Raw genomic sequence first — 22,902 nt, 5'->3', positions numbered from 1 at the left:
TGCGTTATCACCATGCACACACTTCAGAATTTCGATTTCGTCTTTACACACAGACTCATCGTCGACGTATCAGGAAGATTAGTTATGCTAAGCTCTGAGGGTTAATATTAACTAGCGGAAACTTGAGTTCGCCCTGACACATAACATGTGTCAAGGTTTCCCTGCGCTGTGGCATGAGCGGTGGTTGCACGGACGCTCTCGGCCTGAGCCCCCGCCTCTCCCGCACGCTCTCGAAATTGTTCATTAATGACCAAGAAACATCAGTAGTTTCTGCTACTCGTGAAGGCTAGTTAAGGCAATGTAGTTTGGAGCAACTGTGTTTCGAAATTGAAACTTCTTCCTAGTTTAAAATCGAATAATGATGCCCTCTCAAAACACCTGCACACTAATCAAGACTTTCGCTCCGCGTTCAGGAGCGCAACGTTCAGATTTGAATACAGAGTATTCAAATGTCACGTTTGGTCCATAGGCTGCCTGGAAATACGGGTATTGTTAATCCAGGTGGGCTGACTCAAAGGTCAGCTAAGGTATGCTAATGGGGTGGCGCGTCATACCACACATAAAAAGCGCACGAGACTGAACACCCACTGTCACACCGTATCTTCACCTGGAGCCGTTTCGAGGCGCAAACACCTCCCTTTATTCTCCCGCCCTGGATACCAGCGCCGAATTGGAGAAAATGCTATTTTGGCATTCTCAGCCCGAGACTTACCACTCTCAAGCGAATTATATTAGGTAAGTTCAGTGCCAAAATGGACAAATTTAGTGGACCAAATAGTTTAGCCTCATCCGTAGCGTAAGCCAGGTAACAAGTAAATAACCTGGTTTATATCAAATGTATTTGGGCTGCTTGCTCATATGTGTGAGTCAATTTGAACTATTATCCTTTGTTTTACCCTACCTAAATTATCTAAATGAGCCGTGCCATTTGAATTATTTCCCTTGTATGGTTTATTTGACACGTTTTTCTTGACTACGCATATTATGAATAGCCTAACTATTGCCATGAACAAGACTCGGGGTTTAAAAAGGTCAAACAGGCCTACCAAGTCGTGAGAGTTAACAGTCATAACCTAACCTGTCATCACTCCTCAGAGATGCTCTTGCGCCTTTCCTGAAAAACGAAGAAGTGCGGCAGGCAACGGAGAATGATGCCACTAACATGTCACCTTTTCAGTATGTTCTCTGTGCGGCAACTTCTCCAGCGGTAAAGCACCAAGAAGAAACTCTCACCTATCTCAACCAAGGTAAATATCATAGCCTACTTGTTACATGTTTTCAGTCTTATTGGCCTATATCTACAGGTAGTCTAGGCTTGTAAATTAAAAGTGTTTGAATAATTACAGCTTGGGCCTTCTTGGTGAATTGTAGCCTATTCCCAGCTTGCAAAAGATAACACAGGACTATACAGGCGTAGCAAAAAAAAAGAAAGAAAAATCAGCCTACCTGTTGTCCCAAACTCGATTGAGACACTTCACCCCAGTGGCATAATTGTTAGGACTTCTTGACACTGGGGTCAAGTGACTTGTCTGTTGATCTGCAAGCTGTAAAAACATGTAATCCCCTCAGTGAACAAAAGCGCTTGATGATGTCTTGATTGCCTTCCCTTTCACATTCAGCATTTGGTCACAACTCATCTGTCAGTGGCAGGTCTTATGCAATGCACACATTCCTTATTCAGCTTTTCTACTTATAAAACCCTTCCAATTCGTATCACATTTTAGAGCCCCCTTAGAAAAACACACTCACACAGATAAGTAGGCTATCCTAGGTGCCGATCTGATCTTTAGCATACACTGAATATAACTTCCCCTCCTCCCTTGTTCCTTCTTGTTCATCTTGACTTGTAGTCCAGTGCAGAACCCTTCACTCTTAACATAACAGCACTGGACAAAGAACTGTGCTTTTTTAAGGACAGGATTAAGATCTCTGGACTACTTCTTCTTATTAGACATTTTATACAAAGTTCTGACTTGAGTCCACAGCAGACTTGCATGAATGGCCCCCAGCCAGTGTTCAGCATTGTTCAGCTTACTGTACTACCACACAGATTGGGGGAGAGAATGTGATTGGAAAAGCTTCATTATTCATGCCACAATAACTTCAGTTTCTTCTTCTACAGGGGCACTCTTACATGGGCACTGACTTATTTTTATAAGAGCCTCAATTTTAATAAGCATATACATACATATTATTTATGTACATTTGAATGTATGACATGCAAATCACACATATTTGAACAACTACTGACAAATTTTATTAAAAGGAAAAAAATCATTGATTTGTATTTGGTATTTGCAGGCCCTTCAGGGTAAGGGCTTCTTAAATGGGTTAGGTAAAATCGTCTCTTGAATCTACACATGCCCATCTATTTCTGACTGATTGATGTCACATTTTTCAATTTTAATGAGGTTTGTTTTAATGCACTGTAGGTCAGTCCTACGAAATCCGTATGCTTAACAGAAAACTAGTGGAGTATACAGATTTAAGCAGCAAATGTGTAAAGGTAGGTTAAAGGTATTGTGTGTATGTCTCTTTGACCTTGATGTGACCTTATTTTGTTTGTTTGTTTGTGTATGCATTTCCTAGTTTGTCAACACACAGGTGACTGTTCAACCCTCTTTGCACTTCCTGGGGGGGTGGGGGGGGTGCTGTCCTTGACGACTTTGGTACTATCACCCCACGTTTCTTCATCTTGAACACCCACCAACACGTTCAGCTTACACCCACTGATATCGCACACACCTCCCCACTGTCCACCTCATATGCTCTCCTTGTGCACCCTTTCAACTTGCCAACAGTTCAGCTTGCGGACGTACTGCTGGGTCTTATTCATAAACTTATGTCATCTTCGCTTCTTTAACTCCAGCTGCCTTTTTCAGCTTTACGAATATGGGGGTAGCAGCAAATACACGCTAGGTTTTGACTTTGTTTAACAAAAGAAAAAAAGAAGAAAATGTAGGTCACTTTATGTTAGGAAACATTAAACAATTTGATATTTCAACAGGAGTAAGAAATGACTCAAGATGCCATTCTTTTATGAATAATCCCTGCATACTGAGAAAAGATGAGACAGAGTTGTTTTTTTATTTATTTATTTATTTATTTATTTATTTATTTATTTTGTCATGCAAACAGGTCCAGTTTTGTACTTGTCATTCTATGTTGTTAGACGTTAAATCTTTTGGCATCTCGCTCGTGAGGGTGCGGTTCAGTCAAAGGACTCATTATTTATTTAGTGAAAGTCTCTGCAAACAGGTGCTCAGAAATACTAAAGCCATCTCAATGCTGCTTTGGAAATAATGAGTCATTTGAATGAGTCTGCGGCTCAGTTTATTTGCCCTCAAGAATTCTTTGCCGTCAGGCTGTAAGGCTAGAATGGTCCCCTGATGTTCAGTCAGACAGCCTAACGACACAAGAATCGACTGGGTGCCATCTCCTCAAACAGGCCAAGACTGCCCTGAAGTCCTGCTGTCAGGGCAGCCAAGTGGAATGGGTTTTATGGCAATTAGATCGCCTTTTGCAAGTTAAATTTCATCACATGACATTATATAAATATATATATAGCCAATATACATAAGACTATGTAATTACCATGTCCTAAAAAGTTATATTATAAGTGTATCTTTAGATAAAGCATTTAAAAAGGCTGTGTAAGAGTTGTGATATTTGCTGCTGTGCGTGTAAGTGTTTGTGCTGAGGCCTCTGTCCTACAGAGGACCCCACTGGAGTGTGGCATGCCGGAGTTTGCTTGTGTGGTCTCGGCCACAGACAGCAAACTGCGGGGTGCCCCATGTCTGTCCACTGTCGCCATTGGCTAATGCTCTGTCCCTATGCCCGCTGGCTTCCAGAGTGTGGTGCGCGTGGTGTTCCACGATCGGCGTTTGCAGTACACGGAACACCAACACCTGGAAGGGTGGAGGTGGAACCGGCCGGGAGACAGAATCCTTGACATTGGTAAGCTACGAGCCTTAGAGCTGAGACTAACTAACTAATTGAAATTGTAGAATGTGATGAGTGAATTGCATTTAAAGATTCTGAAGATTACTTTTTGTGTTGTGAATAATTAAGCAAGAACATTATGTGTTGTCAGCTGAGATGTTGATGGTGTTTGAAAGGTTTGCAAGACGTGTGTTTTAGATGCTTAACCTGCTAGTTTTAGATCATAACTAATAATGCTGCTATAAATAATGTGTCCAGTCAGTCTGTTTCTCTTTGCTTTGCACACTTAATCCATCCTCCAGGACATGAGATACAGCGTGGAGTCCCTGAAGGAAATCATCAGTAATATTTATTCATTTTGAAAGAGATACTCCAGCCATAGGGTTGAGAATGTGATATTTAAATGTTTGATTGAATTGAAATTAAAGATTCTGAAAATGAAGGAAGAAAACATTTTGTGTTGCAAATAATTGTTTTCCTCCTAATCTACTCTGAATTGGGGGTCATATGGATGTGAGAACCACACTGTTTAATCAATCTGCATCATGCACTTATAAGACGTAACACATTCACGTGCCAAATGACTCCTGAATAACCTTGCCACGGACTGCTGAAATGCTGCCGGTCTCTTAAAGGATTTGTTGTGGTACGTTGTCTGTCGGTGTAGCACCTGTCCCATTATGTGTGGGTATGGTTTTGTGAAAGGGTATGGCGTGTGAGTATAAATGTAAACTTCTAGGAACCAGAAGGAGTAGCACTTAAAGTTCGTTGTGACAATGTTTTACAATGTTTTTACAATGACAAATTAAAATGATTCTGATTTTGATGTTCTTGTGTAGACATCCCTCTCTCTGTGGGCATCATTGAGCCTCGTGCACACCCTCTGCAGCTCAACACCATTGAGTTCCTCTGGGATCCTCTCAAGAATGCCTCTGTGTTCATTCAGGTATGCTGTGTTCTCTTCATTAGCTTTTGCTGTGATTTGTTTTATCAACAGTTATATACAACAGCACCAGAAAACATTGCAATGCAATACTTAGTAACAAATGGAAATATTTTTGATGAGCAAGAACTTGGCATATGGTCATATACAGATATACACACCTGTCATTCCGACTAACTGTCCAGGCTATGCACTATGTAGTTCTCTTGCTAAATGAGCATGAAAGAAAAGCCTAAGCTGCATGATGTTGCCAACAATATCACTAAAAAAGAGGCCAGATGACGTTTCTCTTTGCTTTGCACGCTTGATATATTACTCTTTGGGATGCTATCTGCAGTGTGGAGTCCCTGAAATAAATGATGTGTATTAGTTTTGGAAGAGAAGCCAGTGTTCTGGCTTGCTGTGTGTTAAAGAGTTTAATATTGTGTTGGCCATCTGCACAGGTCAACTGCATCAGTACTGAGTTCACAGCCAGGAAGCATGGCGGGGAGAAAGGGGTCCCCTTCCGCATCCAGATCGACACATTCAGCTCCAGCGAACACGGGGAGTACACTGAGCATGTGCACTCCTCCAGCTGTCAGGTCAAGGTCTTCAAGGTGAGCGTCTTTGCCGACAAGCCCGTCAGTGCAGAGGGACACTCGTCCACTGCGGTCTTCTGATGAGCGTCTGTTGTGTCGACCAGTCATAAGCACTAGGTCAAATTCAAGACTCTTTTCCTCAGTGGTGCCATGTTGGTGGAATGAGTTGCCCAGTGCTCTCCATTCCTGTGATAGTTTTGGGTCATTTAAGAGGGTTCTAAAGGCATATCTGTTCAACATGCACTTAGTATATTAAGCGCTTCTTATGCGTTATGGTTTGTATAGTATTGTTTTATTTCCATTAGGCTGTTGATTAATTTGACATTGTTGTTTATTATTGATATTCTCCTTAAAGGCACACTATGCAGGTTTTTTAGCTTAATATGCAAGTTTTTTTAGCTTAATTTACCTTCATTTACCAGCTTTAGAGTCATTGGAACCAGTTAGAAAAAGGTAGCGATGGAGTTTCTCAGACATTCGTCATGACAGAGCAAGCGAAAAATAAGCAAAAACCAAAAAAAAACAGTAAGGAAATTGCCAATACGGCATAGTTTACCTTTAATGTAGTCTTACCATGTTTTTGTATTATATTATTGATTGACAATGAATTATTGTTTATTATTGCTTTTTTCCCTCATTTTCATTGTTTATTTCATTAGGCTATTGATTGAATTGACATTGTTGTTTATTATTGCTATTCTCCTTATTATAGTCTGACCAAGATTTTAATTTGTTCCCTGTTAAATTTAAGTATTATGTGGGGCGCTGTGCCGAGTGCCCACGGGGACCCAGGTTCGAATCCGACCTGCGGTCATTTCCCGATCCCACCCCTTCTCTCTCTCCCACTTGCTTCCTGTCACTCTCCACTGTCCTGTCCAAATAAAGGCAAAAAGCCCCAAAAATATACTTAGATGTTTTAAGTATTATATTGTTTTGTATTTGTATGTCGCTTTGGACAAAACCGTAACCATAACCTCACTGAAATGTTACCACCATTCAGTCAGCCCCACTAGTTTGTGCCTGGGAATCTAAAGGGCTTTTGTGCGCCTTTGCATTATAAATGCCTTGAGTTGAATTAGAGTGTAAGCTTTGTGTGCCTGTATGCCCTGTATGCAGTATGACCTGTGAGTCTGTCCTAATGATGTCTGTTTTTCTTTGAAGCCTAAAGGAGCAGATCGCAAGCTGAAGACAGACCGGGAGAAAATTGAGAAGAAGACCCTCCAGGACAAAGAGAAATATCAGCCCTCGTTTGAAACTACCTTGCTTACAGATGTAAGTAATAGAGGGCGGTGTCACTTTCATTGAGGTCAGGAATAGTTTTGTTCAGTGCTGTGAACAAAATGGTAGAACTAAATGTGGTTCTAAATAGCAACACAGCACATTATAGCAAAGCTGATTGATCTAGATTGATCACTGAGTATTTGGTGCAATTGGGAAAAGTTGAGAAACTATGAACCCAGTGGGGTCTAGTAGAACTATGATAGTTGTTTTGAGATGGTTACTGAATGTAGCGTAGAACACAGCAGCTGTTGTAATTGTAATGGAATCTGTATTGTAGAATGTCCCAGAAGTCTTTGGGCAGTGTCCAGAACACTTAACAGCAGAGTTCCGCTGTAGGGATGGTTAGGAGAGGAGAGGAGGGGAGTGGATTGTCTCCGAATGAAACGAAAGCAGGCTGCTCACTGAGATGGCACATCCACTCGGCCAGGACACACTGAAGTAGAAAACCCAGACAGCGCCCTGTGTCATCCAGCGCGTCACATGCTGTTAATGGGTTGTATTATTCGACTCTGGCCGCCTGAGCACGGTCTGTGTTTAACTGACCCACTGAGCAGCCACGCGTTAATGATTTGAAGTGGTTGGGACTGGCGGTGGCTGTCGTCCACACGCCCCACTCACCACCATCACCCTCTTGCCAACCCCCCCCCCCCCCCTGCAGTGCCCTGGAACACCTGCGTCAGTCGGGAGAGCCTCTGGCAGACCGCTTGGGCCCAGTTCCACTAAGGGCGGCCGACCGGCCATCTGCACTCATGTGTGTCTTTGCACAGGGGCCACTGTGTTTGTGTGTTTGCTTCTATGTGTTTGCGTGTGTGTGTTTGTGCGTGTGTGTGCGCATATGTGTGTATGCGTGTGTGTGTGTGTGTGTCCTGGTGAAAGAGTAACCCTGATGGACTGGACTGTGTCTCAGGCTGGCGTGGGCTCCCAGTGTTTTATTGTAGGGCTGGCTGTGGAGCCAAGGAAACCTTCAGTGGACAATATGGGATTACGGAAGCCTCGGACCACCAGAAATGTGGAGCAATAACCAATCTGTCTCCCTCCCTCTTTCTCTCTTCTGGTTCTTTCTGTCTTTCTCTCTCTCACTCCATTTCCATTGCTCTTTCACTCTTTCCTCATACCCCCCCCCCCCCCCCAATATCTCTCTATCTGCCCCTCTCTCTCGCTCATCTCCTCTCTCCTTTCTCTCGCTCTCTCCCTTGCCCCCCTCTCTTTCTCTCTCCTCTACATTTCTCCCTGGCATCTCTCTCTTTTTCCTCTCCCCTCTCTCTATCTCCTCTCTCTCACTCTCCTCTCCTGTCCTCCTTATCTCTCTTTCTCTCTCTCCTCTCCTCTGCTCTCCTCAGTGTTGCCCCTGGCCAGATACTCCGAGTGTGAATAGCACCAGCAGCACTCCCTCTCCTGTCTATCACAGCTCCCCGACCTCCTTCAGCTTCCCAGAAGGGTGAGTGTCAAGGCCAGCGGCTGAGTCTGCACTCCTGTAGTTAGGTCACTCTGGTGGCTGGCCATGCTTGGGTCAGCATGAGCAAGGGAATAAATGACTCAAGTACTGATGATGCTATTTGTGTTCCCAGTCCTAATTGGGTCATTCCACGCCAACTCAACCACCCATGTACATGACACCTCTCAGATTTTGCGGAAAAGCGGTGAATATATGCCTTATGTTACCAAACAAAGGAATCTGCAGTTTCAGGTCAATATCTCAAAAGGTTTGCCTGTGGCGTTGAATTACGGGTGCCACGGCCCTAATTGACACATTGGAGTTTCACATTTCATCTTTTGCCATTTTTGGAAGCCCATAACGTCTGTTCTAATAGTGGTAGAGGGCTGAAAACTGGTGTGGTAGTTCATTGTAGTCTGTGCTACACAATTCTGGAGGCAGAATCAACATTCCTTACTGTTTGGGTGAGAGGTGGGTCAAGTTCTAAAAAATGTTGATGGCATGTGTGATTTTTCACTTTTTGGGTGGCCCTAGCACCACAATTAATGATCATATTTATTCTAAACAGGATTATTTGTTATATGTGGGAACCTTGCTCTTGCCAAAATTAATTTGAAGGGTATGGTACCACTGGTGGGGGTTTCACGGGGGTCCAAAAACCCTCTCCGGCAGAGGTGACTCTTTTGGAACCCCATATTTGGACCCCAAAATGACCATGTGGGCACTTGATGATCCTAATGAGATTTATACCAGATAAAGATACATATTTGTTCTTTCTTTTAATGAAATAAAATGTTTGACTATGAAGCTCCATAATATGAATTTTATTCTTCATAATGCACTATTTTGGACATTGTTTCCAGAAGTCTGGAATGTAGATCAGGGAGAATTTAGTGATGATAAAGCAGGCAATGCCTTCATTGTACAGGCTACAATGAACTACCACACCAGTTTCCAGCCTTCTGCCACTATTAGAACAGACGTTATGGGCTTCCAAAAATGGCAAAGGATGAAATGTGAAATTCCAATGTGTCAATTAGGGCCGTGGCACTCGAAATTCAAATGGACGCCACGCAAACTGTTTGAGAAATTGACCTGAAACTTCAGATTCCCTTGTTTGGTAACATAAGGCATATTTTCACCGCTTTTCAGCAAAATCTGAGAGGTACCATGTACATGATACCCCGATATTGGCTGTTTTCACATGGAATGACCCAATTTGAATCAAGCTCAAGTCCTCAAGTCTTCATTTACTGACAGGGCTTAAATACTGAAATACTTTTAATATGAATATTTCAACCCTCATAGTGTTGAAGAAAAGCAGAAATCATTCCTGGAATTATCTGTTATATCAGTCACTTAAAACTTCATACGGAGTGCAATAGGCCAAGCATTTCAAGCAGCAATGCTGTTAGATAGCAGACAGCTGGCCCATGCAGAATGTTGTATAGAATGTTGTGAAATTGCGTTGTGTTTTGTTAATTTTCCAACAATAAAACATTCCAAATGTAACCACAACAAATGCATGTCGCTTGGCACCACTGAAGCACCATTCTCTAATGCCAAGTGACCCGGCTTTTTCACCACTCCTCTGTTGCCGTTGCCCCCATAGAAACTGCTCTCCAGGCCAACAGGGGGAGGTGTTCCTGCCCGGTTGCTCTGACGTAAGTACAGCTGGCGCTGGCGGTGGCACATGACACGTCGACCCCAGTGCTCTCTTGTCTTTCCAGGCGTTTAGCTGATTTGAGCCAGAAAAGTGACGTCTGTTGTCCTGTCTGTGTTTGTCCGTGCAGAGCCTGCTGCCCGCGTCCTCCCCCCAGGACACCCAGCAGTGGCTGCAGCGCCACCCGCTTCGCCCCTTTCTGCCGCCTCTTCTCCAGCTTCTCAGGTACACGCTCGGACTACAAGGACAAGACAGAGAGAGAGAGAGCAAAGAAAAGCGTTCAGTGTTTTCAGAGAAGTAAATTAAAACAGTGCTGTTTTTTTACCATGCTTTAGTAAAAGAATGAATAGGACCTACCCTTCATCAGGGTTTCAACATTCTAACAAAAGGTTCTGTCCCGCAACAATTCAAGGTTCTAAAAGTCCAGATGTTCTTTAGAACTGCAGGGTCAAGAGCACAGCTAATTTAAATTTGTGATGTTTTTTTGTGCAGCACATTTGATCCATTGCTTCCATGTGACATTTGCAGGTGCAGATTTGCTGAAGTTGAGTAGAGATGATTTTATTCAGATCTGTGGTCCAGCTGATGGGATTCGACTGTTCAACGCTATAAAAGGAAGGTGAGTATCTGCCCAAACCAATGACCACATACTTGACCTAACCTTCGTGAAAAATCTGAACCTCACACACATCAGCATGCCATTACAGATATTTACTTACATTGGTGAATAGCCACGGAATACTGCTGCTTGGAAATGCCACAGTTTCTGTGTGAAATCCCTGACTGTTCCTTTAAGGATCCAATCATATGGAGAGTTCTGTAGACTATGAGTTGCACTTGAACATGACAGTTCTCTTCACTGCACTGCATGTAACACGGCACATACACATACTGTATGGCACAAAGTGATGTTACAAGAGAGTCAGCTCACGCTAGCTGGGACATAAGTATGGAGCGACACATAGCATAGGCATTTTGACATTATCAAAACCTTTTTCTTTTTGTTTCTGTGCAATCTGTTGATATTTCTACAATTTTACATTTGTTTTTGAAGTAGAAAAAATTACTCCACGTGTTATTGTTAAATGCCTCCTAAATCTCTTTCCCTCTATGTTGAATGTCTTCAGTGCGTGCATTCTGTGTGTTTATGGGTGCGTGTGTGTGTGTGTGTTTGTGTGTGTGTGTGTGTGCATGTGTGCAAGACAGTTCTTCAGTGCGTGCGTTCTGTGTGTTTATGGGTGCGTGTGTGTGTGTGTGTATGTGTTTGTGTGTGCGTGCGTGTGCGTGACAGTTCTTCAGTGCGTGCGTTCTGTGTGTTAATGCCCGTTTGCTCTCCCGTCAGGTGTGTCCAGCCGCGTCTCACAATCTACGTGTCTCAGCAACAGGGACACAATCAGCAGACGCCCAAACCAGGAGGAGGGGAAGGTACAAATGCAAAAATCCAAATCAACAAGAAATGAACTATGATAGTGTCAATGTAACTCTACAAAGATTAAAAAGGACTTTTGGCATATCTGGCATTAGAACTATCGTTCTGTTTGTTTGATAAATCTCATGGGTTTGTGTGGTCTGCATGGATGTAGTGTACCACGCTCTTTTACTGGAGGAGCTGAATCTCACGTGTGTGTGTGTGTGTGTGTGTGTGTGTGTGTGTGTGTATGGTCTGTGTGGCTGTAGTGTACCACGCTCTCTTCCTGGAGGAACTGACAGTGGTGGAGCTGATGGAGAAGATCGCTGCCCTGTTTAGCGTGCCCTTTAGGCAGCTGCGCCACGCCTACAAACAAGGCCCCTCGGGCATCCACGTGCTGGTCACTGATGAGGTGAGAGCCACATGAACCAGCCACTCAGCGAGAGAGAGATGGAGAGAGGGAAGATAAAAAGGGAGAGAGAAAGAGAGGGATGGAGAGAGAGAGAGAGAGAGAGAGAGAGGCTTAACACACCTTTATTAAAACGGTACAGTAATTTCCTGTGTATTAGTTGCATTGTGTATAAGCTGCAGGACAGTGTTTTATGCAAGTTAAAAAAACAAAACCATATTAATAGCATATTAACTGCCCCTGTGTATTAACCTCATAGCTGAAGAAATTTAGCTAAATCAGTGTATAAACCGCGGCTAATAGTTGGGAAATTACGGTAATGGATATTTAAATACTCATACTAACTTCATATTTTAAAAAACAACCTGCCCCTCCTCCCCACCCTTACAGAGAGAGAGAGAGAGAGGGGTGATCCTGGCCTGGATATGGAATCAGATCCAGACCTGTTTAATCCAGAGAGAGTCTCTTTCTGAGTGGCCTTTATAGCACTTTGTTTTTAACATGTTCAAAACCAGGCCCCTGTAACTCGAAGCACACGTTAGCTGCTCGTAGACCTTATGCATATCGTAAGTCTATCGCAAAAAGATGCGCGTGTAACTCAAATGATTTGCAAGTCTACGTGTAACGTAACTTAAGACAAAAATTACGACAAAATGATTACGCCTCAGACCACACGTAACACTGTCGTAAGTGAACAACCTAGGATAGCCTATGACTGTCGCTTGCATTCATGCCAGCCCTTGTCTTGCCTTATCTTCACCTCTGTTATTTTAGCAAGCATTCGTTTCCTGCCACTTATTGTCGTGTCTTGCGTGTTTACTTTTACTGTTTTCGCGTCCCAAATGATCTTTGTAGAATGTATCATTGTGTCCGTCAGCTTGATAATAATTAAGTTAGGTTTTCTCGTTGCGTTCAGACCAGCTGAAGAGACAGTGATAGCCAAATTCAAACGTCGGTGATTCCCTAGCTATCACAACATTTACATTGTTTCTCTTTCGAGTTAAAGTTTAAGTTCCGTGCATCTTGCGTGACTTTCGACAAGTTTCAGTTACACCCGGATCGCTATGATTTATGAGTTCGTAAGCCATGCCAAAGTCCTTTTAGGCAAGTCCCTCCACTCGGCGGCCATATAGCAACGCTTTTTGGGCACTCATCGGGCATCCTATTCAACAGAAACGCGCGTGCGCAAGGCTTCACGACACCAATCTTGCTCCAGCGGCGAGTTCACAAGACATGATTGGCACGATGTCTTCACAACACACCATATGATTGGCTCAATGTATTCACATGTCGACGTTTTGCTGAGGAAGGGGTGGGATATGTGTAGACAATGGCGTTACAAACTAGCCCCATGCATTTCTATGGAGGATTTTTTGAGTGCTGTGTCTCCTCATTAGAAAGTCTCTGGCCATGCGTACACGTAAACTTACGTTTGATTTTCGAGTTACAGCCAGGGCCCAGGCCCCTGGGACTTCCACATACTGGTCACCGATGAGGTGAGAATTACAGGAGCCCGCTGCTCAGAGAGAGAGAAAAGAGAGAAAAGAAAAAGAGGGAAGAGAGAGAGAGGGATGATCCTGGGCTGGATCAGGGATGACAGCAGGGCCTGCTTAGTCTAGAGTCAGTCACTTTCTGAGTGGCCTTTTGCGTTTGCTTTAACATGCCCAAACAAGGCGCCTCGGCCACCCACGTGCTGGTCACTGGTAAGGTGAGAGTGTTAGGACCCGGCTCTAAGCCGCAACATAAAGAGGGAGTCGGGACAACACAGATAACTTTAACCAATAAAGTATTTATTTAAGAGTAACCAAAAGCAATAAATAATCATTACCAAAAAATGTCTAGGGGAAAGTAGAAGTGTGTATCATGTGGGTGCGTGTATGCCAAAGTCAGTATGATGTTCAAAGATAGTAAGAGAAAGTGCCAGTGGGAGAGAGATAACCCAAAGGTGCCTGCAACAGAATGTGCCTAACAGAAAAGTGCCCCAAATCAAGAGAGAGAACAACCCCTTAAATACCCACACCTCTTCACCAGGTGTGCGTGATTAGCCAATTAGACCAGCTAGGCCGGCATTGGCCATGCACTGGCCATGCCAGGCCTGAAGGGGGTCGTAACAAGAGTCACAGGAGCCCACTGCTGAACATCCCGGGCTGCAGATCTGGCTCTTATCTGGGCCTGGATCTGGGTGTGACATGGTCCACAGCTGGCAACAGTCTGAATGCTACAGTATGTCCTGGTAATCTTTTAGGATGTATGTGTACTTAAGTCAGTAAATTCAGTTGATTATATCCAGGCACATTCACATTCAAGGGATGTACAGACAGGCATGTTTACATCAGCCAATATGCACGCACGCACGCACATACCCACACACACACACGCACATGCCCTTGCCCTCAGGCACACGCACGCACACTTTCCAGGCACACACATGCAAACATACACGTAGGCACACACACACACACACACTCACATACAGTAAGTAGTGGTAATGACCAGCCTTTTTTCTGGTAAATGGTGCCACCTTCTGATGAGTTTGTGTTACTGTATCTCTGTAGGTGAGGTAAAAACACATTTGCTAACTTGTGCTTTTTGGGTATTTGAGACATTTACATCTATGTCAAATGAAAAGTCAAATTTAGCATGTAAAGTTGTAGGGGTGAGGCCCATAGTGAGCCCCAGACAACAGTCAGTCACAAGCAGTGGCTTGTAAAGTTGTGGGTTCAATTCCTGGCTTCCACCGTTGTGCCCTTAAGCAAAGCACTTAAAGCAGGGATCACACTGGCCAACAGCAGCATTTCCTATTTCCTACGTAACGCTAGCGCTGAACAAGCTGAGCGTTGAACTTGGTTCAACTTTCAAGGTGCAATATGAGCGTTTGCAATTGTGAGTTTATGCAAACCGTTTGTGTTACTTAGGAAGGAGATAGAACTTATTACGGTCTGAGCGTTGCGTTACGCTTACCGCTGCCGCTGGCCAGTGTGATCCCTGCCTTACCCCGAGTTGCTCCGTGGGACAATATAAATGACATATGTAAGTCATTTCGGATGTAAGCATTTTCTAAACTAATAAATGTAAAGAAAGAGAGACAGATGGGGCAGGATCAGGAATGACATCAGGGCCTGTTTAGTTCAGCACTTGCATTTGCTTTAACATAATGCAAACAAGGCCCCTCGGCCAGTCAGCTGGTCACTGGTAAGGTGAGAGTCGCAGGAGCCCACTGCTGAAAATCAGTGCCTGGATCTGGGTGTGACATGGTCCAACGCTAACATCAGTCTGAACGCTATGTCCTGATAATCTTTTAAGACTTCAAACTCCAAAACTACAAGCACAGCCACATTTGAGGGACGTACAGACAAGCATGTTTACACCAACCAACATACATGCTCGCACGCGCACACACACACACACACACACACACACACACACACACACACACACACACACACACACACACACACACACACACAGACACACAGTAGGAATAATGACCAGCTTTTTTCTAGTAAATGGCTCCACCTTCTGGTGAGTTCTTGTTACTGTACCTCTCTGAGGGTGAGGTAAAAAACACAAGGAGTAGCTTACCCAGCATGGTGCGTTTCCCAAAACTTAGCAACTTTGTTGGTTGCGATGCAATTTTCCATTGCCAACCAACTAAGTTGCTAACAGGTTAGCAGCTTTTGGGAAATGAACCCCAGCATGGTGCACCCAGTCTACCATGTGTTTAATAACTAATCATCTGGCTAAATTTCACACCCTATTTTCATCCTCTTATTCTGAGGTGCAACTGAAACAGTCTTGTGTGTGTTGGAATAGCCCTTCTGGCCAGTGCGCTCACAGTATTTATTGTCTTCCACCCAGATGGTGCAAAATTTCTCTCAGGAGGCCAGCTTCGTCATCAGCACCTTTAAAGGTAACTTCAGAAAGACCCCCGACATCTTTCTCTTTCTACTTCAGCTGGAATCACAATCCCAGCTGCACATCCACAGCTTTTATTCTCTCTCTCTCTCTCTGTCTCTCTCTCTCTCTCTCTCCCACGCACACACACACAGACATACCCCCACCCTCAAACATACACCATACACACATATATATCTATCTCTCCTCTCTCTCTCTCCCCCTCCCCCATGCACCCACGCACACACACACACACACACACACACACACACACACACACACACACACACAGACATACCCCCACCCACAAACATACACACATAATATATCTATCACCACCATCTCTCTCTCTCTCTCTCTCTCTCTCTCTCTGATCAGCAAGCCATCTCCACAGCACACTCTCACACATCTCTGATTGGTCGGTTTGTCCTTATTGACCCTTATTTGTTCCTTCACGATGACAGATGAAGGTAATGATGGCTACCATGTTGTTCTGAAGTGACCAGATCGGCAGCTACTGTAGAGGAGGGATGTCAGGTTATTATCTGCCAAAAGTGTCTAATGATCTGGAAAGGTGCCAATGCACTCAGATATATTTATACAATTGTTAGTTTACAGAAGGGTTGTTTTTTTTTTGTAAAGTTATATGAAAGAAAGTTGTTTTTCAATTTCCTTTTTTTATATTAACTTATTGATTGATTTGTTTCTCTTGATGGAATATGTAATTTGCTTATTTGCTTATTAAAATAAGCACATGTAATGTGTTGCGTGGTGTTGCGCAAGAAAATGGTCAGTCTTAAATGAAATGAGTATGTATTGCTTTCTTAACTTTTTATGTAACACATCATATAGCTTTTAGCTTGAGAAAAATGTTTGGAAAATGCACAAAAACATACAATTGCAAGGGTGGGTCAAAACGTGACTGCACTAGTGCCTTCTAATGGTTGCTAATGTGGCTGCAGTAACACCAGTGCATGACAACTTCACAGCACAGCTGTTGCAAGTCAGCTTTTTCAATTGCTGAGGTAAATTGTAAATATAATAATATAGTAATAATACATGATATTTTGTATACACAAATAAATTAAAATTATGTATGTTTATGCGTGTTTGTGTTTATATACATATACTGTGTGTATATATATAGACACACTACCGGTCAAAAGTTTGGGGTCACTTAGAAATTTTCATTCCACTCCATTATAGACAGAATATCAGCTGAGATCAGTTGCATTGTTTTTTTAATCAGGACAGCAGTTTTCAGATTACATTATGTTCTTACATAAATGCAAAAGGATTCTCCAATGTTTTCTCAGTTAGCCTTTTAAAGTGATATCAGATTAGTAAACAGAATGTGTCTTTGGAACATTGAATGAATGGTTGCTGATTGTGGGCAATGTATATTGCTTTAAAGATCAGCCATTTCTTTCTACAACAGTCATTTACAACATTAATGATGAAAACAAAGACAAGGAAAACAAGTGACCCCAAACTTTACACAAAAGGTAGTGTATATACACAGTATTATATAGATACACAATACACTAATATATATATATATATATATATATACACATTGTACATATACATTTCTACAGTACATACACAATGCAAACACTTTCTGAGTCACCCTATTGTCCTACTGTCTTAATGTAACTTTTGTTTCAGGCTGTATGGTAAATAGATCTGTTCTGCTCAGCATCTTAACCATTGAATGGCAGAACTAGCTGCAGGGCTTGATAATAATCATGTGTAGATGAATGCTCTGCCAATGCTCTAACATTTTGATATACCTTTAATGATTTGGACCAGTCCAATACCAGGCAATATTAAGAGGTCTTACTTTACTTTTTGCTCTAGTCGGTGGTACCTCTGTAGCTTCTATGATAAATATGATCTGTATGGTGTTTTCTTATGCAGCCTACAGCTGCTTTGTGAATGGGGAAACATCAAGCCTTAATCAAGCCTTAATGCCATAACAGGCTCTATCTGTGTTTTCAAGTAACATTGTATTCCTGAGATCTGAGAGCTTGGTCTACATCATTATATAACAACATGTTTTATAGCCTGTGTAAGAAGTGTGGAACTCTTATAGGAGATGGCTAAGAAAGGACCCGATCAGTTTTGATCAGATTTTACCTGGCCTGTCAGAAATAAAACATTTTATATCAAATAAATATTTTATATTCAACTTGGTGAATGAGAAGAAGATACATGTTTTGATTACTCTTTTAAAGTGTATGGGTATGAGCTTCAATGTTTTTCCTTTGGATTTCCATTTGTGAATTGTATTCATTCAGTAACAACAGTAGTTATGCAGCTACATAAAGATGAAAGCATATTAAAGTGTACTTATGTTACCCCATGGCTTACAATTGAAATACCAAAAGAAAATACCACATTTATTACTACTAAAGCAAATGAACAAATCATGTGTATGGCCATGTGTGGATGTTATGTGTGCGTCTAGCCTATGTATGTGGTTGTGTGCAAGAGAGCATGTGCATTTGGTCTATTTGAATGTTTTTGATCGTATGCCCATGTACACTGTGCTTATACTAATCTCCTGCATTGAAGATTGATTCATATTTAGGGACATTATGAAAATCTTTAAATTGCACAATCACATGATGAAGCTGCATACTGTTGCATTGAGCATGTGGATTTAAAAGCGTATTTTGTGCTTTACGGTAAAACAAAATTACTTGCATTTAAATGTTCTGTCATGAGTTCTATTGGAAATGTTTTGAGTGGAGTGAGAAACGGTGTGCTGATCGTGAAGTTTTCCCATTCTCTCAAAATAAACAATTTTGCACTGTTTTTGCTCCCGTGTTCTGTGGCAAGTGTACATCTAACACTATTGAATGACCACAGGGATGCTCTAACACTCTGAACTGCATTGAATTGAAAAATGGCACCATAAGATGATCATAAGGTTTTGATGACATGTTTACAGATATGATTAATGAATGCCTCTGTTAATAGGGTTTGCTTATAACACATTTCAGGATGTACACTTAGAATCCATCAAGCAGGACGTGTGTGTTGTATTGCATTCACATCTGTATAGTATAGTGTACTGTACACACACACACACACACATACATACATACACACACACATACCACTAATCTCCCACATGGATGATTAATATTAAGATAAATTATGAAAATCTTTAAACCATTACATTACGTAATCCTGTGATGAAGCTGTGTTGCATTGATGTGTGTGTGTGTGTGTGCATGTATCTTGCGCTTTACTTAAATGACAAGTGAATGTTGAACTGCTATGAGTTCTATTTAAAATGTTTCAAATATGATTGGGCCTTCAGGAGGACAGTCCTTCATAAGAACAGCAGGGGAGGAGGTGAGACGCAAGTCTTAAGATCTCCAGCAGGTGTAATAGGTCTCACTTTAAATATGGCACTTATTAAAGGCATTGTTCACGCTAGGAATTGTGGGCCAAGCAGAGAGGCTGAGATGTCAGGTATGAGTACAAAACTTGGTTACATATTACTTGACAGTATCGACATAAGAGTGACATGACACTGTCATGAACGTGTCATAAACAAGTCATAAACGTTTATGACATAACGCTTCTGTTATTAAGTGACATTCGGTTTTTGTCATAACAAGTTAGGGTTAGGATTAGGTTTAGAGTTATGGTTAGGGTTAGGTTTCATGTGTTCATGACAGTGTCATGTCACTCTTATGTCGATACTGTCGAGTAAAGTGTTACCCAAAACTTTAACAGTGGTACGCCGTGCTACATTTCATCACAGTCTGCAGATTCTGAATCATTTGGATGAAAAGTTCTATACTAAGTCGGATAGGAATATCATACAGTGCCAATTTGCCAACTGCATCCACTGTAAATTACATAACGACCTATTCTACCAATGTGGCCAATCAGATCAGGCATGATTTTTAGATACAGGATCCAATTCTGAAAGTCACTTTATCATAATAATGAATGAAAACAAACACATACACTTTGACATCTGCATGTAAGCATCCCAAGTAGCCTAGTCTAGGTTATATACCACACACAAACATAAATAATTGTAATTATTTAACATTAGATTGTTGCACAATGCAATAATCTTTCGCGGTGTCACTTAAGAACACGTTTGAAGATAAGAAAGAAGTCGAGTAAGAAAGTGAGGAAATGTGTAGGCTTTTGATGCAGTGGCCTACAGACTAAACCACATGTTCCTTTCTCTGCTTTTACCTCAAATGCCTAATGCAATGTATCCCTCACTTAGCAAAGAATAGGCCTACAATAATGGCACTATTCTGGCAACGTCTCGTTTCATAACTTGATTGCATTTTTGTCCGCTTTTTATCACATTATAATGAACATTAAATGTAGGCTATGCTATTTTGCACGCTAAAATCTGATTCATCACAGGTAGGCCTAAACACAATAAAGAATGGGAACGTAAATTGGATTATGTATTCGAAGTTGTAATTCCTCTGTATGTCCTGTTGGTGACCTCAGTGAGAAGTAGCCTACTGTTAAGACGCTCTTAGCCGGTAACGAGAACTCTGGAGCACTTGAAGATCTACGAGTGTTTTCACGATGCTCTTAAGCTACGATGGTTTCGGGAAACAGTCGGTAAATCTTAAGACGTTCGTAAGAGGGACTTTACGACGCTCTTTGGCTTAAGATGCTTTCGGGGAACTGGGCCCAGAGCTATTTGGACCAATCAAAATTGGGCTTTACAATAATGGACAGGTGAGCAACAGTGCCTCGTCTATCACGTCATCTGAGCACGCACGCTTAGATTGATTTTGTTTGCACACTGTGGCTAGAAGGAGACAGATGGCTTCTAAGACCCTATATGGGAAATGCACATATATATATATATATATATATATATATATATAATGAGGTTTTATCATTGAAAACGATTATTTCTGAAAACGTTTGCCAAAGTTGATATGTTGATATATCAACATATAACAACTCATGGTTTCACTTTCATCAAGGGAAAACAGCGTGTTGCATTGTGACATGTTCCCTCGTTCGTTTGAAATCTCTGATTGGCCACCTGTTTGCTCGATGGATTTGCGACACCCTTCCCCAGCTGTTTATAACATGTTTGCACCATCGGTGTTCAACGGAATTATTTTTAAAAACGGAGGGGAAATATCCGTTTTTCCTAATAGCCTACCCTGCTACGCATATTTTTAAAACAATCAGTGTTATTATCTTAATAGTCTGGGAAGTTTAAAATACACTGCTCAAAAAAAATTAAGGGAACACTTACAGTTTTCCACAATTGTTAAAACACATTTTTGAAACCTTCCACCCTTTTCTCCATTTTCAAACTACATTCACAGAATGCCTGACAGTTCTTGCAAAATAAAACAATGGCTTCAAAAGTTGTACTTGTGCTCAGAACCAAACAGTGTCAGAGTACTGATCCAGTGTAGGATTGAAGTGTTTTTTTGAGCAGTATTATGATGGTGGACAGTGCATGGGTCAGAAGTGGTGGTCCGATATCTGGAAGCCTGATTTCACTTTTTGGCCACTATTTGGCCCCCCTCACTTTGAAAATATCTTCTGTGCCCCTCATTAAACCAACCAAATTCACAATGGACCTATACCAGATTAACTGTAAAAGTTGATCTGATCAATGAAATTCATTATTTATCTGTTCAAATGCAGAGACATACAACATTTAAGAAAACTTCAAGGAAAACTTTGGGGGCCTGGCTCAACATTTTTGGGAATTCACTCTCTTTAGTATAGTTTAGACGTGGAAGGCATATACAGTAGCACAGACATAAAGCTGTCCTCAAAAACGGTGTGACAATACAGGGATTACAAGATTCTGTGGTGGAGAAGGTAGAGACTGAGTATGCAACAACTGTTGCATGCAGGTTCTCCACCAATCACAGCTCTATGGGAGAGTGCTAACGGGAAAGGTGCTGTTGAAACAAGCTCATTTGACATCTCGGCTAGCTGGCACGGAAATAAGAGATACACTTTACTATCCTGTATCAATAAAATGCCAAACAGCCCAATGAAATAAACTAAAAAATGCTTTGCCATTAATATATTTAAAAGTATAATTCCCAGCCTGCCCAAACTTTGTAGGATAGAAGATAAACAAGACAAGACAATAATCAGTATGACCATACCATTACAAGTTTGTACAGCAAAACATTGCTTCCCAGATAATGAGACTTCAGGCTGTAAAGCTAAAGTAATATCAAGGGCTGAAAAAATAAGAAGACATAGATATTCATGATATAGACAAGGTTTGAACAAAATTGTGCCATAGACTCCATGGTCGTTCTGTTTTCCATCACACGATAATCTATCATTGGAATTTGCAGGGAATCATTTGCACATTAGCGTACTAGAGATACCAGCAAATTGTGTATCTTATATTGGAAATAGAGGGCGGGAATATACAGTGCCTATAAAAAGCATTCACCCCCTTGGATATTTCCCCTTTTACTGCTTTTATACATTTGTATATTGTAGATCAATTTTATTTGGCCCTTTTTTACAATCATCTACAAAAATCTCCTCTTTAATGTCAAAGTGAAAGCAAATTTCTACAAAGTAATGTTAAATAATTAAACATACAGTATATAATCCAAAATAAGCTATTGCATAAATATATTGTAGTGGTTGGGAACCCCTGGCCTAATAAGACCGGCTGTGTTCTCATGAACTTGAACTGTCAGTTTAGTTAGATAGGCCTGTTTAATTAAGGATCCGTCACATATGAAGTTGAGATTAGAGATTAGTTTGAATAATAAACTGAAACCTCTCTGAACTCCAAATATCAATTCATCAAATTACTTTAATGTTTTTATAATTTTATAATCACTAATAACAAAATGTAACAGCACTAAACACACACTATACAGCAATCTGGGCGAGAAAGTCAGAGAAAACAAATCACAATTAAAACACATAAAGATAAATAAGTAAAATAGGGGGAAAAAACAAGCTTTACTTGATGATAATATTATTTATGGGGCACTAGTCAGTTCAAACTGAATAAAATGCAGGAAATGAGACCAGACCTGGTAGAATGTTCAAATGAGGCTGTGTGTGGCATTCTTTTCCATTGTCTAAGAATGCTCAGCTAGTGTCAGAGCGGACTCCGCTTTAGAAACCCCTGGTTGCAAAAGGGACCCATCTCCAAGTAGACACAGCTGGGGAGACTCTGGCAATGGTGTGGCTAACCAACCAGGGGCAATCCCACAAAAGATGAAGGTAGGAGCCTGTGTCATTCATACACTTCTAACACAGATTGTCCTTCATCAATCCGTTTTATGAAGCTTGACTGGTGTATAGTAAATTCCTGTGAATAACCTTTTAAT

At 41.6% G+C, this 22,902-nt stretch overlaps 1 protein-coding gene across 1 annotated transcript; it reads left to right on the top strand.

Moving 5' to 3' along the window:
- Nucleotides 1–515: 515 nt before the first annotated feature.
- Nucleotides 516–16,650, top strand: tfcp2l1 (transcription factor CP2-like 1). Its single transcript, XM_042070143.1, is given in 16 exon segments — nucleotides 516–735; nucleotides 1,096–1,247; nucleotides 2,433–2,506; nucleotides 3,852–3,957; nucleotides 4,782–4,888; nucleotides 5,329–5,481; nucleotides 6,625–6,735; nucleotides 8,085–8,182; nucleotides 9,792–9,843; nucleotides 9,973–10,026; nucleotides 10,028–10,067; nucleotides 10,371–10,461; nucleotides 11,185–11,267; nucleotides 11,520–11,662; nucleotides 15,518–15,569; nucleotides 16,018–16,650. Coding segments are annotated over 16 exon segments (1,410 nt in total). The 5' UTR covers nucleotides 516–679; the 3' UTR covers nucleotides 16,056–16,650.
- Nucleotides 16,651–22,902: the final 6,252 nt, after the last annotated feature.

Source organism: Alosa sapidissima, chromosome 2 (assembly GCF_018492685.1).
Source record: "Alosa sapidissima isolate fAloSap1 chromosome 2, fAloSap1.pri, whole genome shotgun sequence".
Taxonomy (NCBI): domain Eukaryota; kingdom Metazoa; phylum Chordata; class Actinopteri; order Clupeiformes; family Clupeidae; genus Alosa; species Alosa sapidissima.
This window is presented reverse-complemented; position numbering and strand designations above follow the sequence as displayed.